This window comes from Rattus rattus, chromosome 1, assembly GCF_011064425.1.
Source record: "Rattus rattus isolate New Zealand chromosome 1, Rrattus_CSIRO_v1, whole genome shotgun sequence".
NCBI lineage: Eukaryota > Metazoa > Chordata > Mammalia > Rodentia > Muridae > Rattus > Rattus rattus.
Window position 1 is genome coordinate 219102751 of NC_046154.1, and position 15212 is coordinate 219117962.

The 15212-nt window shown below is 39.6% G+C and overlaps 1 protein-coding gene across 1 annotated transcript in view; it reads left to right on the top strand.

Annotated features, from left to right (window-relative positions):
• Pkhd1l1 (PKHD1 like 1) overlaps positions 1-9162 on the top strand; it is a 149335-nt gene extending 140173 nt beyond the window's left edge. Inside the window, 7 exon segments of the mRNA XM_032888552.1 lie at positions 83-424; positions 2577-2728; positions 5206-5352; positions 5644-5797; positions 7578-7793; positions 7796-7834; positions 8960-9162. Of these exon segments, the coding sequence (XP_032744443.1) occupies positions 83-424; positions 2577-2728; positions 5206-5352; positions 5644-5797; positions 7578-7793; positions 7796-7834; positions 8960-9162 (1253 nt within the window).
• Positions 9163-15212: the final 6050 nt, after the last annotated feature.

Genomic DNA, 15212 nt, shown 5'->3' on the forward strand with positions numbered 1-15212 from the left:
GAACAAATATTAACCACTGTGTGGCCTTCATACTAATAGAAATATATTTAAATGTGTTATTTTGGCTCTTCTTCCTTTGTAGAACAATTTCTTCCTAACTTGGGTTCCACTGTCCCTGGTGAAAACTACTTTGATAGAACCTACCAGATGCTGTACCTTTTGTTGAGAGGAACTACACCTGTAGAGGTCCACACTGCTACTGTCATCTATGTATCTTTCCAACTGCCAGCTATGACAGCTGATGAGTTTTTCAGCTCAAACAATCTGGTTAGAAATCTTGCCTTGTTCCTAAAAATACCGAGTGACAAAATCCGTGTCAGCAGAATAATAGAAGCGAGTCTGCGAAGGAAGAGATCCACAGGCCGCACAATGGAAGTTGAGATTGGGGCTGCTCCTACTCGGTTCTTAAGCAATTCTACCACAGGTATGGGTATCAGACTTTGGGATAAAGAAATGTCATTATTAAGTCTAAAGTCACAAATAAATCGACCATGGTCTGGTTATCTTGGACTCGCGAAAGCCTACTAGCCCTATATCTGGACCCTTAAGGGCCTAGAAACCATTTTACTTCCCTACTTCTGTAATAATAACTTGTAGAAGGACTTGACTTAATAGGGAAGTGACCTCATAGTTTATTGATAAAGGGTGGAAATAGGTTAAAATAGTCAATTAGAAGAGAGAGCTATCAATGGAACTCTGCTGCTTAACACAGGCTTATGCTGCTGCAGTGACTTCTACAATGTTATCTGCCTAGAGTCATGGGTGACTTCCCTTCTTCAGCTTGTATTCCTTTCAGCATAGTGCAGTCAGTACTACGGTCTCAGCATGACTTACTGAGTTCCATTTACCTGCGGATTTAATCTAGGAATTGCAGTAGGCCCATTGTACAGAGGTAGATTATTCACCCTCTTGTAGCAATACCAGAGAAACTCTGATAAATAGAAGATATAGGTCTGAGATCACGGAACATAGGGACATAAGGAAAAGCAGGCTCATGTCTTTTCAAAGCACAGACTAAGGTAGAGTCATACGTCTCAATGAAAGCCCTTCAACATGTCCTGGAATGGATGGATCACAGAAAGGTTCAGAGAAGCACAAAGAAAGATGCCCACATAGTCTTACAGCTTTCACATAATGTCAGGGTATCCAGGATGCACACATAGTTATATAGTACTTACCCGGTGTCAGGCACATTGCAAAGAGATAGCATAAGCATGGGCAGAGGTCTTATTCCAGTCAGGAATAAGACGCTTTTGTGTCAAGGCCTTCAGTGTTGAGATGGCAGACAGCAGAAATGGAGAAACCCACTAGCAGTCCAACAGAGGTTGCACCTGCCATGGTGCTGAGAACCAGTAAGCATAAAGGGACAGAGGACATGGACGATGCACCTTGGTATGTCTACCATAGACCATGGTAGCACTCCCAGTAGGATACCTTCTTGGAGAAGATGTCTGGAAAGAGATAGGGGACAGAGAGGAATCTGTAAGACCCAGCTTTTATCCCAGAGTTTAAGTCAAATAAGCAAGCTTTCAAACTGACCTGAGAATTCCGAGTGTGGGTTCCAATGTGTTATGCAGGCTCATTGGCCAACGTTGCTGAACACGCTAAGCTTTCTAGTTTATCCTTAATGGAAGAAACTCAGTGATTTCTTCTGGAAGGCATGGTTGAGGATGTGGAAGGTGTTGGCTTTTTTTTTTTTAAGTTGCGGTATGTTAAAAACATCGTGGCTACAGAGGTTTCTAAAAAGCCACACTGACTGCAATGTGTAGAATGATGTAGAAAGAGGCAGGCCAGTTTGGAGTCTATTTTCATAACCACTAATTTTGGTTAGGATCTTGACAGTAAGGACCAGGAGAGTTGAAAACCAGTGTATGATTAAATATGATATTGTAGAAAAGTGGAGGATAAATCAAGAAAAAGCATCAGACTCTGTCAAAAGAAATATGGAGGTACCAGTTCATAAAGTAGCAATACTTGTCAGGGGTGCAGTGGGTCTAAGAGGAAACTCCAGGCCTACCATGAAAGGAAGAGAGAATAGAAAGTGCACGCAGTCTGAAAAGCAACCTTCGAAATTGCCAGATGTCCCAAGAAGGTAATGGGGTTGTTAGGAACCTGACAACCTTAGCAAGTTATTAATGCTAATACTGGGGTGGAGTTCTAAAAATATGCTATCCTGGAAAAGTAACATGTAGTGACAGAAAAGGCTGATGATACTTCTCTTCACAAAAAGAGTGACAGAGGGAAGTATAAGCCAAAAGACATAGAGAATCACGTACTTTCAGTCAGTGTGTGTGTGTGTGTGTGTGTGTGTGTGTGTGTGTGTGTGCGCGCGCGCGCATGTGTGCGTGTGTGCCTACCTTTGTTTGTTCCTATCTTAAATTCTCTCTTAGAACATTCTCTTAAGTCCTTCATTTCTCCCCATTTTATTAATATTACTATCTTATTATTTTGGGGTACTAAAGTCTTAGTTGTCTATGTGATGAAGAATACAGACAATATTGAAGTTAAAACTTTCCCATGTTCTCATAATTCTATGTTCTTTTAATCCAAATGACCTAATGCCTTCTTCCCCACAGGTCAAATGCAATTGTCTGAGCTCCAGGAAATCACTGGCTCTCTTGGACAAGCTGTCATCTTAGGAAAAATCAGTACTATCCTTGGATTCAATATTTCTTCCATGTCGATTACAAGTCCCATCCCCCAACCAACTGATTCTGGCTGGATTAAGGTAAGAACACACAAGAGATATTTTATCTCTTTTAATGGAAAGATACTGTTTAAATTTGGTTTTATCCTGGAATCTCTTGTTTTCTCCATCTATGGTAATTGAAAGTATTGCTGGGTATTGTAGTCTGGGTTGACATCTGTGGTCTATTAAAGTCTGCAAGACATCTGCCCAAGCCCCTCTGGCTTTTAGATTCTCTGTTGAGAACTCAGGTGTAGTTCCAATAGGTCTGCCTTTATGCCAGTTGGCATATTTCCCTTGAAGCTTTTAATACTACTTCTTTGCTCTGCACATTTAGTGCTTTGATTATTATGTGGTAGGAGGATTTTCTTTACTGGTCCAATCTATTTGTTTTTCTATAAGCTTCTTTGTTCTATGTTTCTAGGCATCTCTTTCTTTAGATTGGGGAACTTTTATTCTATAATTTTGTTGAGAATATCTCTGTGACTTAGAGCTGGGACTCTTCTCCTTCTCCTATTATTCTTAGATTTGCTCTTTTTAGAGTGTCCCAGATTTCCTGGATGTTTTGTGTCGTGAACTTTTTAGATTTTCCAGTTTCTTTGATGTATTGATTTCTCCTAGCGTATCTTCCACACCTGAGATGTTCTCTTCCATCCCCTATATTCTGGTGATGATGCTTGTGTCTGTAGTTCCTGTTCTTTTCCTAGGTTTTCCATCTCCAGGATTATCTCAGTTTATGGGTGTTTTTTTTTTTTCTTTTTAAGAATTGCTTCTTTTTCCATTTTCAGTTCTTGGACAGTCGTATTTACTTCTTTCACCAGTTTGTATATTCCTGTATTTCTTTAAGGGGCTTTTTCATTTCCCCTTTAAAAGCCTCTATCATCGTTATAAGATTGGATTTAAGGTAATCTGTGTTAGGATATCCTGGGCCTGCTCTAGCAGGATGGCGAGGCTCCAGTGGCACCATATTGCCCTGGCTCGTGTTGACTGTGTTCTTATGATGTCCTTTAGCCATCTAGGTTCCCCTGGTGTTGGCTGGCTGACCCTGATGCCAGCAGGATTCCTTGGGAAATCAGGGAGAGCAGTGGATCAGACAATGCTGGTAGCACATAACTTACCTTTGCTGGCTGTACCCCAGTGCAAACCAACTGGCAAAGCATTGGTGGGAGAGGGTTACAAACTGGTTGTGCCTGGGTCCTCCACAGGCCTCCGTGGGGAAGCAGGATACTTTTGGGGGTCTCACAAGGCTCCTCAAAAATGGCAGGATGAGCCCAGAGCCAGACAATGGAGGTCAGGGAACCACACATGTGCAACTCACCCCTGTTATGCTATTTTATCTCATTTTAAATGGTGTTTTGGGTTTTTTGTTTGTTTGGTCTTTTAAGAATTAAAATCCTCTTTGTATTTCACAACAGAAATTTGTATGGGATAACTAAAATGGTAATAAGGTAGTTTAAGAAATAAAACAATTGAAAGCTTGGATATGGCTCATGAGACAGAGTTCTTACAGTGCTTACATGTTTCTTAGTTAGGGGTTTTATCGCTGTGATAAAACACCACGACCAAAAAAACCTTGAGGGTAGGAGAATACGTTATTTCAGCATACAGTTGCAAGCTGTCATGAAGGGGAGTCAGGGCGGGAACTCTAGGTAGAAACCTGGAGGCAGGAACTGAAACAGAGGCTACAGAGGAATGGTGTTCACTAGCTTGCTCCTCCAGGCATTCTCAGCATTCTTCCTTATACAGTTCAAGGCCACTCTCCACAGTGGGCGGGGTCCTCCCGTGTCAATTACTAATCAAGAAGATTCCTAACAGACATTCTTATGGGCCCACAGTATGGTGGCATTTTCTCAACTGAAAATCCCTCTTCCCAAATGACTCTAGTTTGTGTCAAGTTGACATAAAACTAATGAATACACATGAAGACCTAAATTTGGTTCCCTGTCATCTACAGTTAAAGCTGGGTGTGGTCATGCATGCCTGTAACCCAGATCTGGAGTAGGCGAGAGGACAGGAAGGATATTATGGCTTGCTGACCAGGCTTCAAAACAACTATTTCTGGGTTTAGGGAGAGACCTGGTCCCTAGCTGGTAAGGTAGAAAGAAAGTGATAGGAATGATTCTTCCACGCTCTGTCATCCATCCTCCATCCTCCATCCTCCATCCTCCATCCTCCATCCTCCATCCTCCATCCTCCATCCTCCATCCTCCTCTAGCCTTTATAGGTGCATATGCACACGCGCGTGCGCACACACACACACACACACACACACACACACACACACAGTGGGGGTGGCCATTGATCTCTTGCCTTCTAAAATTTAGTTTTCATGTGGATTTTGCATTGAATTATTTTTAACGGTGTGGCAGCTTTGATCTGAAGGAAATTCTGCAGTAATGGTAATGTTACATGTTGAATATACTGTTTTAAAAAACGTGAATGCTGCACTTAGCCTGCTGAGTTTGCTGTGAAGTGCAGTTGGTCCTGGAAAGACCCCTTCCTTCCTCTGTCCGTGCTAGGTGACTGCCCAGCCAGTTGAAAGGTCTGCATTTCCTGTTCATTACCTGGCCCTTGTGTCTTCACTCTCAGTGGTTGCTCAGCCAGTGGCAACACAACCAGGACAGCCATTCTCTCAGCAGCCCTCAGTAAAGGCAGTAGATCCTGAGGTGAGTTGTAGCTCTCATTCTCCTTGAGTGGAAGGGCTTTGGCAATTCAATCTGGCAGCTTGAATAAGAATGTTGAACCAATGCCTGTGGATAGCCTCTTCTATTTACCATTTCCCAGATGTTTCTTTAAAATGGATGTGCTTTCCTGTTCATGTTCAAGACCTCTTTCTCTGAGCTTAGGGCCTTGTGTAGATTTTAAATTTGTAATAGACATTTACAAATAGTTTTATCTTTTTTGAAGAGCTAAGACAGAATCTTTGTTATAATTCTCCACTGTTATTTTTTCTTGAGGGCAACTGTGTATCAGTTGGAATTACGTCACTTACTTTGAAGGCTATCCTAAAAGACTCCAATAACAACCAAGTTGGTGGCCTTAGTGGAAATACAACAATTCCATTTAGCACCTGTTGGGCCAACTATACAGACCTCACTCCTCACAGAACAGGTAAATGAACCATTTTAGATCCTCATATGTCTCTACAGTGAAGAGATAGGCATTTTCTTTGAGTAGACATAATAATTAAATTCTTTGGTCAATGAATTGTAAAACTCAGAATGCTACAGTTTGCCTTTTCTGAATATAGTCTCCCTTATAAAATACATTTAATATATGAAAATAAATTAAAATAGTGGTAGGAGAAATTTATTTGTTTGTTTGTTTGTTTATTTTACCAAAGAAAAATAACATTTTATTTTGTTACTAAAACTGTTATAATTCCATTTTTATAAATAGTAATTGGCAAATATGGGTCCATTAAATATTGGTCTTTCTTCTTTTTTCCCATTAATTCATTTATTTATTCACTTTATGTCCAAATCATAGCATTCCTCCCTCTTCTCCTTCCAGTCCCACCCTCCAAGGCTTCTTTCTCCATTCCCCCCTCTCCTTCTCCTCAGAGAATACCATCCCCTCTATCCTGGTACCAAACTGATTTGACACATTAAGTTGAATCAGGACTAAACAAATCCTCTTCATTGAAACCATACAAGGGACCCTAGCCAAAGGCAGGCAACAGAGTCCAAGTCAGAGACAGCTCCTCCTCCAACTGTTAGGAAACTCACATTAAGACCAAGCTTCAATCACTGTGGGCCCTCATGGGTCTAAGTTAGTTGGTTCCGTTAGGGCTTCTTTTGGTGTTCTTGACCCCTATGGTTCAAAATGTGCAAGGATAAAGATGGAGCAGAGATTGAGGGAATGGCCAACCAATGAACCAATGACTGGCCCAACTCAATGTCCATAGGAGATAGCCAGCCCTTGACACTATTAATGAAACTCTGCTGGGAGCTGGAGAGATGGCTCAGTGGTTAAGAGCACCCGACTACTCTTCCAGAGGTCCTGAGTTCAATTCCCAGCAACCACATGGTGGCTCACAACCATCTGTAAAGAGATCCGATGCCCTCTTCTGGAGTATCTGAAGACAGCTACAGTGTATTTATATATAATAAATAAATAAATCTTAAAAAAAAAAGATTTAAAGAAACTCTGCTATGCTTGTAGACTGAAATCTAACCAGAGAGGCTTGATTCAGCTGCTTGTGGAAGCAGATGTTATGAAATTTAAACATAATTTGAGATCATATATAAAAAAGACATCACGATTTATATTCTCTTGTCTGTTATTGTTCCATATTTTCTCACTAAATGTGTTATATTTAATAACAAAAATTAATATGTGCCATTTTCATTTAAGAAAAAGTGTAATTGTGGTACTTTAATAAACCATACAAGAATTAAGAATTGAGCTGGAAGTTGGCTCTAGACTTTCTACAAGATAAGGAAAAAGGAGAAAATATGTACACATATTACTTTGAGTTCCATAAACCAGTTGTTGTTTCCTGTTGCTACAATAAACACCACTACCAAAGACAACATAGAGGAGGAAAGGTTTTTTGGGTTTTTTTTTTTTCTTACATGACCAGATAATAATGCATCACAAAATCTAGGCAAAAGCTCAGGAATTTGGCACAAACGTCATGGAGGACAACTTCTCTTACTTATTCTTGGCTCTGTTTGCTCTGGTAGTTTTTGGCACATCCTGGATAGGCATCCCAGGCCTGTGGTTAGAGGCAGACTTAACTTCTGAGGACTTCTTACTCTATATACCACTTGACTCCATTTACAAAATTACTTTATTAGAAATTAGTCACAATTTTGAAGCCAATAAAACTAAGTGTCAACTGATTGAGAACAGAGAAGTCAACCACTACAATGTTTTTCACCCACAGGAAAAAATTATAAAATTGAGTTTCTCCTGGATAATAGTGTTCGTGTGGAATCTAGACCCTTCAGCCTGTCAGCACAGACTGTCCCTGGTGGCAGTGGAAGTAGCACCAGCAGTGGCAGCAGCAGCAGTGGCCACAGCAAAGCGTCCTCTGTGGGGACACCTGTCCAGACACTGGCTATCGTTACAGGGTGTCTCGTGGGAAGACTATTGCTCTTAGAGTATTTATTGCTACAGTTTTCATTTCGAAGCCAACCATAGGTAAGTGCAGTTGCAGTTCATTTCATATGTAACTTTATGTCCCCAGGTTGACAGGGAACAAAGAGCAAGTGTTTCCTAAGCAAAAGCTCTTTGGACAGCAGTTGGTCTAGCATCATTGGAGGTGCTAAGGGAAGTACAAGTTCAATGGCAGACAAGATAATTCTATGAAAATGATAGTGCCATTATGTGTTGGAATACAAAAATGTGGGGTAGAAAGATGCAGGTAATCTCAGAACTCTTCAAATGTTGCACAGGGCCGAGGAAGCTTGAAATGGCTTATGCAACTAACTAGTTAACTAAGAAATCCAGAAGTGGTCTAGTTTCTGCCACAGCAGTGTCAAGGACTCAGGTGATCTTTCTCCCACTTTTGGCTCTGTTCTACTTAGTGGTAACTTCACTGTGACTGGTTCTTCTTCCTAATCTTTGTGGCAAAGGTCCTGACACCCCTGTATTTATGCTGCACAATCCAGCAGCCAATGCAATACACAGACACCCTCCTCAACAGAGCCTGCAGCCCTCACTGAGCTGGACTGAGACACATACTTATCTGTGAATCAGTAACTGTGGCCGTGGGGCTCTAATTGGCTTGGCTTGAGTAACATCAAGGTATGGCTTGCTGAAAATGATGCTAGATTCAGATGTGACAGGTAGACAGATTGTGATTTGGAAGAGATTAAAAGAAAGGGAAGTCTTTCTGATCTAGAGTGATTCTAAATGGTGTTGAATGTCACTCATGAGTAGCATGTGAAGCCTGGGAGTGCTGCATAAAATATCTACAATTTATTGTAGATAAAATTAGAAGGAAAATTAGGACAAAGAGAGATGTGTGTGTAGGAAAAGGTCTATTTTCAACTAAATGTATTCAGCACTGAGTCCTCGTATTCCCTACTTTCTCACTTCCCCATGCCCACCTCTTCTCAGTTAATGATAGCATGCTTCCCTCACCCCTCTGGTTCATATTTAGACTTCATTTTTTCCCTTGAACCCTACATTCATCATGAGTTGTTCGCCATCTTCATCAGATCTGTTTGTGTTTCAAGTTTCCTTGCTGTATTCTCCTCTCTTCATTCACTGTATTTCTTTCTAAAACCTTTTCTCACGGTCTTGTTCACTTTTACCCTCTAGCATATAGTGATAATGGTCATGGGCTTCAGACCCAGAACAAGCAGCTGAGATGCCTATTTAACATCTCAAGGCAGACCTGGTCCCCAGGTTCTCCCAGCTTCCCTTCCTGTGACAGTGCACAGATCACATACCCAACCTTCTACTCTGAACTTTCCAACCCAAAGGCCGGTCTTCCTCTCCCTCAGAGACACGTTCCTAAATAATCCAGACATTTTCATCTCTCTCTTTCTCTCTGGATTTCTCTCTCAGTGCCTACACGACTCTGTCTCCTTGTCTGCCTGGCCTCTTCACATGACGTCCCGTGAAGTCATTGAATCCACCTGAGAGTTGCTAGGAAATAGATCTACCTTTTCACTCACAACTCAGCCTGAACTGGCTTATTTTGTTGGTAGAGAAAACCTGTTAAATAATGAGTGCCAAGCCTCACTACATACAAAATGCAATCAAGACCAAAGATTCAGATATACTTTTAAAGACTGGCTTCATATTATTCTAAAGTCCAAGGCTGATGATTATATAGCTCAGTGCCAGCCTTTTTAGCATGTGTAAGGCCTTGAGTTCAACCTCAGTACCTGAAATAAGAAATGCAGAAACAGATTCATTCAATTACACATACTCTTTCAAGCCTTCCTACCTCTTTCAGCATTCTCTAGCTTTGGCTCAAAATCTGCTTCCTCCAGTCAACTTCCTTTCTCCTTCCCCATTCTGTGTAGCATTTTTTCCCAATTCCTTGATTTCTTCATTCATATAATTACCAGAGGTTGTCATGTGCTTGCACTGAGTTTACATTCAAAATATATTTTTCATTAAACTGTAAGCAGCTAGAAGAGGGGATACTTTATGTAGTATGGGAAAATGCATTTGAATTGATATTAACTCTTCTTTGAAGAGTAAGCCCTCAGCTCTGACTTAGAATGGTAATGTTAATTAGTCAGGAGCTTAAAGGATTGGCAGATATTAATCAGTTTAATGTAAAAGATAAAAACTTCTGATGGGAGCAGATTAATGAAGAGGAAGCATCACATAAGGAACACTAATATAAATGAAGAAAAACTGAAGTGGGCATAATTTAGACTACTGAATAAACTAAATAAAACTTTCGAGACTGGATTTTTAAACCGGGTGTAAAGGAAGCCAGGTGAGCAGTTACTGTGAAGCTGCTTCTAGGAGCAACAAGGGCAAGGAAAGGCTGAAATCACCTGCTGGGGCCTGGGGAGAGTCACTGACTGGATTACCTGCCATTCAGAGAGCACTATTGTCTTCTCACAGCTGAGTACATATTCCAAGAAAGGGAGAAGAAATGGGGCTTGAAGCTGAGGGACCATAGGTGTATCTAGATAAACAACAGGAAAGGTGCCCAAGTCAGCTTTATGTCTGATGTTGTGTCAATAGAATTTTAATACAAGGACAGATTTTTTTTCAAAAAATGTTAATAGTAAAACAAATACAATTTATAAGAGCATTGCTTAAGTGCATTTTGTGATTGGTAATTAAGTGGCTTGATTTTCAATTATCTTTCAAAGTCATCCTGACTGTCCCTCACAATTTTTGATATTTTGCCAATTAAAAATATTTTCTTTTCAAATCATTAGTTTATATAGTTATTGAGTTTTTCCTTGACTTAAAAAAAATTGTATCAATGGCTTCTACTTTGCTATTAAATAAACATAATTCACATAAAAATTCAGTTCCCATAATTTACTGAAACACTAGTTTTTTATGACTTTTTATTGTGATTGTGATTGAATATTTACTTTTAAGAGAATCACTACATTCTCCTAAAATAAAATTGCCAACACCTACAAAGACCATAAGAAACTGTATATGTATCACAGCTCCATATGCATTTCCAGCAAGAATGTATTATTGATTTTAATGAAAAATTTGTAAATTTTGAAATGATTGAATATGTTACTTTTGTGTATGTTACTTTTACCTTGTTAGCCAACACATGAAATATTTTAAAGGTTAAAATTTAATGACACGTATTTTAACATACACCATATGTCATTACTCCTTTTTTAAAAAAAAAAAAAAGTCTGATTGTCATTTTTTTTTCAGGAAGCAACTGAAGTGCCCTCCTGAAGAACGGGCTGAAAACAAAACTGGATCGATGCTCATGCATCCGCTACTTGGCTGCACAACAAGAAAAAGCCTACACAATTTTCAAAGAAATATTGCTAAAGTATTTTTGTAATATTTGACATATAATCATTACATTTAGTCAAAAAGTTCAGGTTTCTACAAAATAAAAAACGTTTTTTTTTGTCGATTCCTTATACTTTCATTAAAAATTACAGGAGTCTCAGATTTGGCAGCAGAGACTCCAGCTCCAGGGCCCATCAAAGCAGAGACTCCTTTAAGGAGTTGGGACAACCAGGCTTCTTAACTGACGCTAAAGCCTTTAATCCTAGTGTTGAGGAGTCAGAAGCAGGATATCACAGTTGACTCCAAGATACACTGGGCTATCCAATGAGACTGTCTCATGAACAAAAGGGACAAACAAAAAGCAATCAAAATAATAACCTTTTCTGCTGTTCTGTGTACATCAGGAAGTTCTGGTTTCCAACAGGGTAGGCCACTGAACTTAACAGAAGTCTTGGTGGCCAAGATTATTCTAGATCTTCATCAGACTGAATTCCTGGTTTCAGATCTGCAGGTATTCTAGGAATTCCAGAAGGAAAAGGAGTTTTCTTGGGGTTGCTACAATGAGTTATTTGAACATGTCTAAATTTAGTTTCAGCTTAGCCTCATTCCTGTTTGAAAAGGTCTCTACTGAGAGTGTGCTCTGACTCTGGAGATGAACTGAACAATCACAACACAACCTTATTTTCTAAGGTGGTCAATTTGAGGAGGCAGAAAGCCACCAATTAATAAAGTTACCCAAAAGTTCTCATAATGCTAAAAGGCAACTTTTACCCAAGAAATCTTAAAGGGAATCATTAACTTGGTACAATGTACAATGATGGCATGGTAGGCATATTTCTGGCTAACTTTCTGGAAAGTTCCTATTTGGGTCAATGGATAGAATTCTACAAGACCCAAGTATTTGTCTCCTGTGTACCATCCCCTGCATACCATCTCCTCTGACCCATCTCCCAATGTACTCATCCTCCCATCATTATTAGACATCCTTGGAAGTGAAAGAGAAAAGAGACAAGGCTGGAGAAGGAGGTATCCTTCTGTCAGTGTAGCTGAGGACATTTTTTTGTTCTGTTAGTTGTGGTGATGCACCTTTAACCAGGTATAGAAACATAAAATTTAACTATGACAAAGTTAGTTCAAAGGGAGATCACACAAATATGTGACATATCTCAACGTAAGTAGCCTGAAGGCAGAAGGATTAAAGGAAGATTTTTTTTCAAGAGCAGATCTTTTAAGATGGCTGCACTTAGAAGCCTCATGTCTAAACAGAAGGACTAAGGAGGTCAGCTTCTAATTCCAAGCCAAGAGAAAAGGACATGCATTTGGCTCATGGAAAACAGTATGTGTTTCTGAAGTTCAGTGTATGCTATCGAAAAGGATGTGGACCAAAAACGGCTAGAGCAGGTTTTGGTACTGAAGGGCAGTACTTACTCAGTACAGCATCTTCTAGATGCACAGGGATTCACTGTGAATTCTCTCTTGCTCAACCAAAAAGAGCCCAGGTCCAGATGGGTTCAGTGCAGAATTCTATCAGACATTCATAGAAGACCTCATACCAATACTGTCCAAACTATTCCACAAAATTGAAACAGACAGAGCACTACCAAATTCCTTCTATGAAGCCACAATAACTCTTATACCTAAACCACACAAAGACCTAACAAAGAAAGAGAATTTCAGATCAATATCCCTTATGAATACTGACGCATAAATACTCAATAAAATTCTTGCAAACCAAATCCAAGAACACATCAAAATGATCACCCATCATGATCAATTAGACTTCATCCCAGGGATGCAGGGATGGTTTAATATATGAAAATCCATCAATGTAATCCACTATATAAACCAACTCAAAGATAAGAACCACATGTCATTTCATTAGATGTTGAGAAAGCATTTGACAAAATTGAACACCCCTTAATGATAAAAGTCCTGGAAAGATCAGGAATCCAAGGCCCATATCTAAACATAGTAAAAGCAATATACAGCAAACCAGTAGTTAACGTCAAACTAAATGGAGAGAAACTTGAAGCAATCCCACTAAAATCAAGGACTAGACAAGGCTGTCAACTCTTTCCCTACTTATTCAATACAGTACTCGAAGGAAGTCCTAGTCAGAACAATCAGACAGAGAAAGGAGGTCAAAGGGATACAAATTGGAAGGGAAGAAATCAAAATATCACTATTTGCAGATGATATGATAGTGTATTTAAGCGACCCTAAAAGTTCCACCAGAGAACTACTTAACCTGATAAACAACTTCAGCAAAGTGTTGGGTATAAAATTAACTCAAACAAATCAGTAGCCTTCCTCTACTCAAAGGATAAACAGGCTGAGAAAGAAATTAAGGAAATGACACCCTTCACAATAGTCCCAAATAACATAAAATATTTTGGTGTGACTTTAACCAAGCAAGTGAAACATCTGTATGTCTAGAACTTCAAATCTCTGAAGAAAGAAATTGAGGAAGATCTCAGAAGATGGAAAGATCGTCCATGCTCATGGATTGTCAGGATTAATATAGTACAGATGGTCATTTTGCCAAAAGCAATCTACAGATTCAATGTAATCTCCATCAAAATTCCTACTCAATTCTTTACAGAGATAGAAAGAGCAATTTGCAAATTCATTTGGAATAACAAAAAACCAGAATAGCGAAAACTATACTCAACAATAAAAGAACTTCTGGAGGAACCACCATCCCTGATTTCAAGCAGTGTTACAGAGCAATAGACATAAAAACTGTATGGTATTGGTATAGAGACAGGCAGGTAGATCAGTGGAACAGAACTGAAGACCCAGAAATGAACCCACACACCTATAGCCACTTAATCTTTGACAAAGGAGCTAAAACCATCCAATGGAAGAAAGATAGCATTTTCAACAAATGGTGCTGGTTCAACTGGACATCAGCATGTAGAAGAGTGCAAATATATCCATTCTTATCACCATGTACAAAGCTTAAGTCCAAGTGGATCAAGGACCTCCACATCAAACCATACTCAAAGTAATAGAAGAAAAATTGGGGAAGAGTCTCGAACACATGGGCACTGGGGAAATTTTCCTGAACAAAACACCAATGCCTCATGCTCTAAGATCAAGAATCAACAAATGGGACCTCATAAAACTGCAAAGCTTTTGTAAAGCAAAAGACACTGTCATTAGGACAAAACGGCAACCAACAGGGAAAATATCTTTACCAATCCTTCATCTGATAGAGGGCTAATACCCAAAATATACGACGAACTCAAGATGTTAGACTCCAGAGAGCCAAATCAGCCTATTAAAAATGGGGTTCAGAGCTAAACAAAACATTCTCAGCTGAGGATCATAGAATGGCCAAAAAGCACCTAAAGAAATGTTCAACATCCTTAGTCATCAGGGAAATGCAAATCAAAACAACCCTGAGATTCCACCTCACACCTGTCAGAATGGCTAAAATAAAAAACTCAGGTGACAGCAGTTGCTGGCGAGGATGTGGAGAAAGAGGAACACTCTTCTATTGTTGGTGGGATTACAAACTGCTACAACCACTCTGGAAATCAGTCTGGAGGTTCCTCAGAAAATTGGACATTACACTACCTGAGGACCCAGCTATACCTCTCTCGGGCATATACCCAAAAGATGCTCAACATACAACAAAGACACATACTCCACTATGTTCCTAGCAGCCTTATTTATAATAGCCAGAAGCTGGAAAGAACCCAGATGTCCTTCAACAGAGGAATGAATTAAAAAATGTGGTACATCTACACAATGAAGTACTACTCAGCTATCAAAAACAATGACTTCATGAAATTCATAGGCAAATGGAATGTACTAGAAAATATCATCCTGAGTGAGGTTACTCAATCACAGAAAAACAAACTTGGTATGCATTCATTGATAAGTGACTATTAGCCAAAAAGCTCAAATTACCCAAGATGCAATCCACAGACCATGGGAAGCTCAAGAAGAAGGATGTCCAAAATGCAGATGCTCCCATTACTTTTCAAAAGGGGAAAATATTCATAGGAAGGGATATGGAAGCAAAGTTTAGAGCAGTGACTCAAGAATTGGACCATTCAGAGCCTGACCCACATGTCTCCATATATATATTTATATA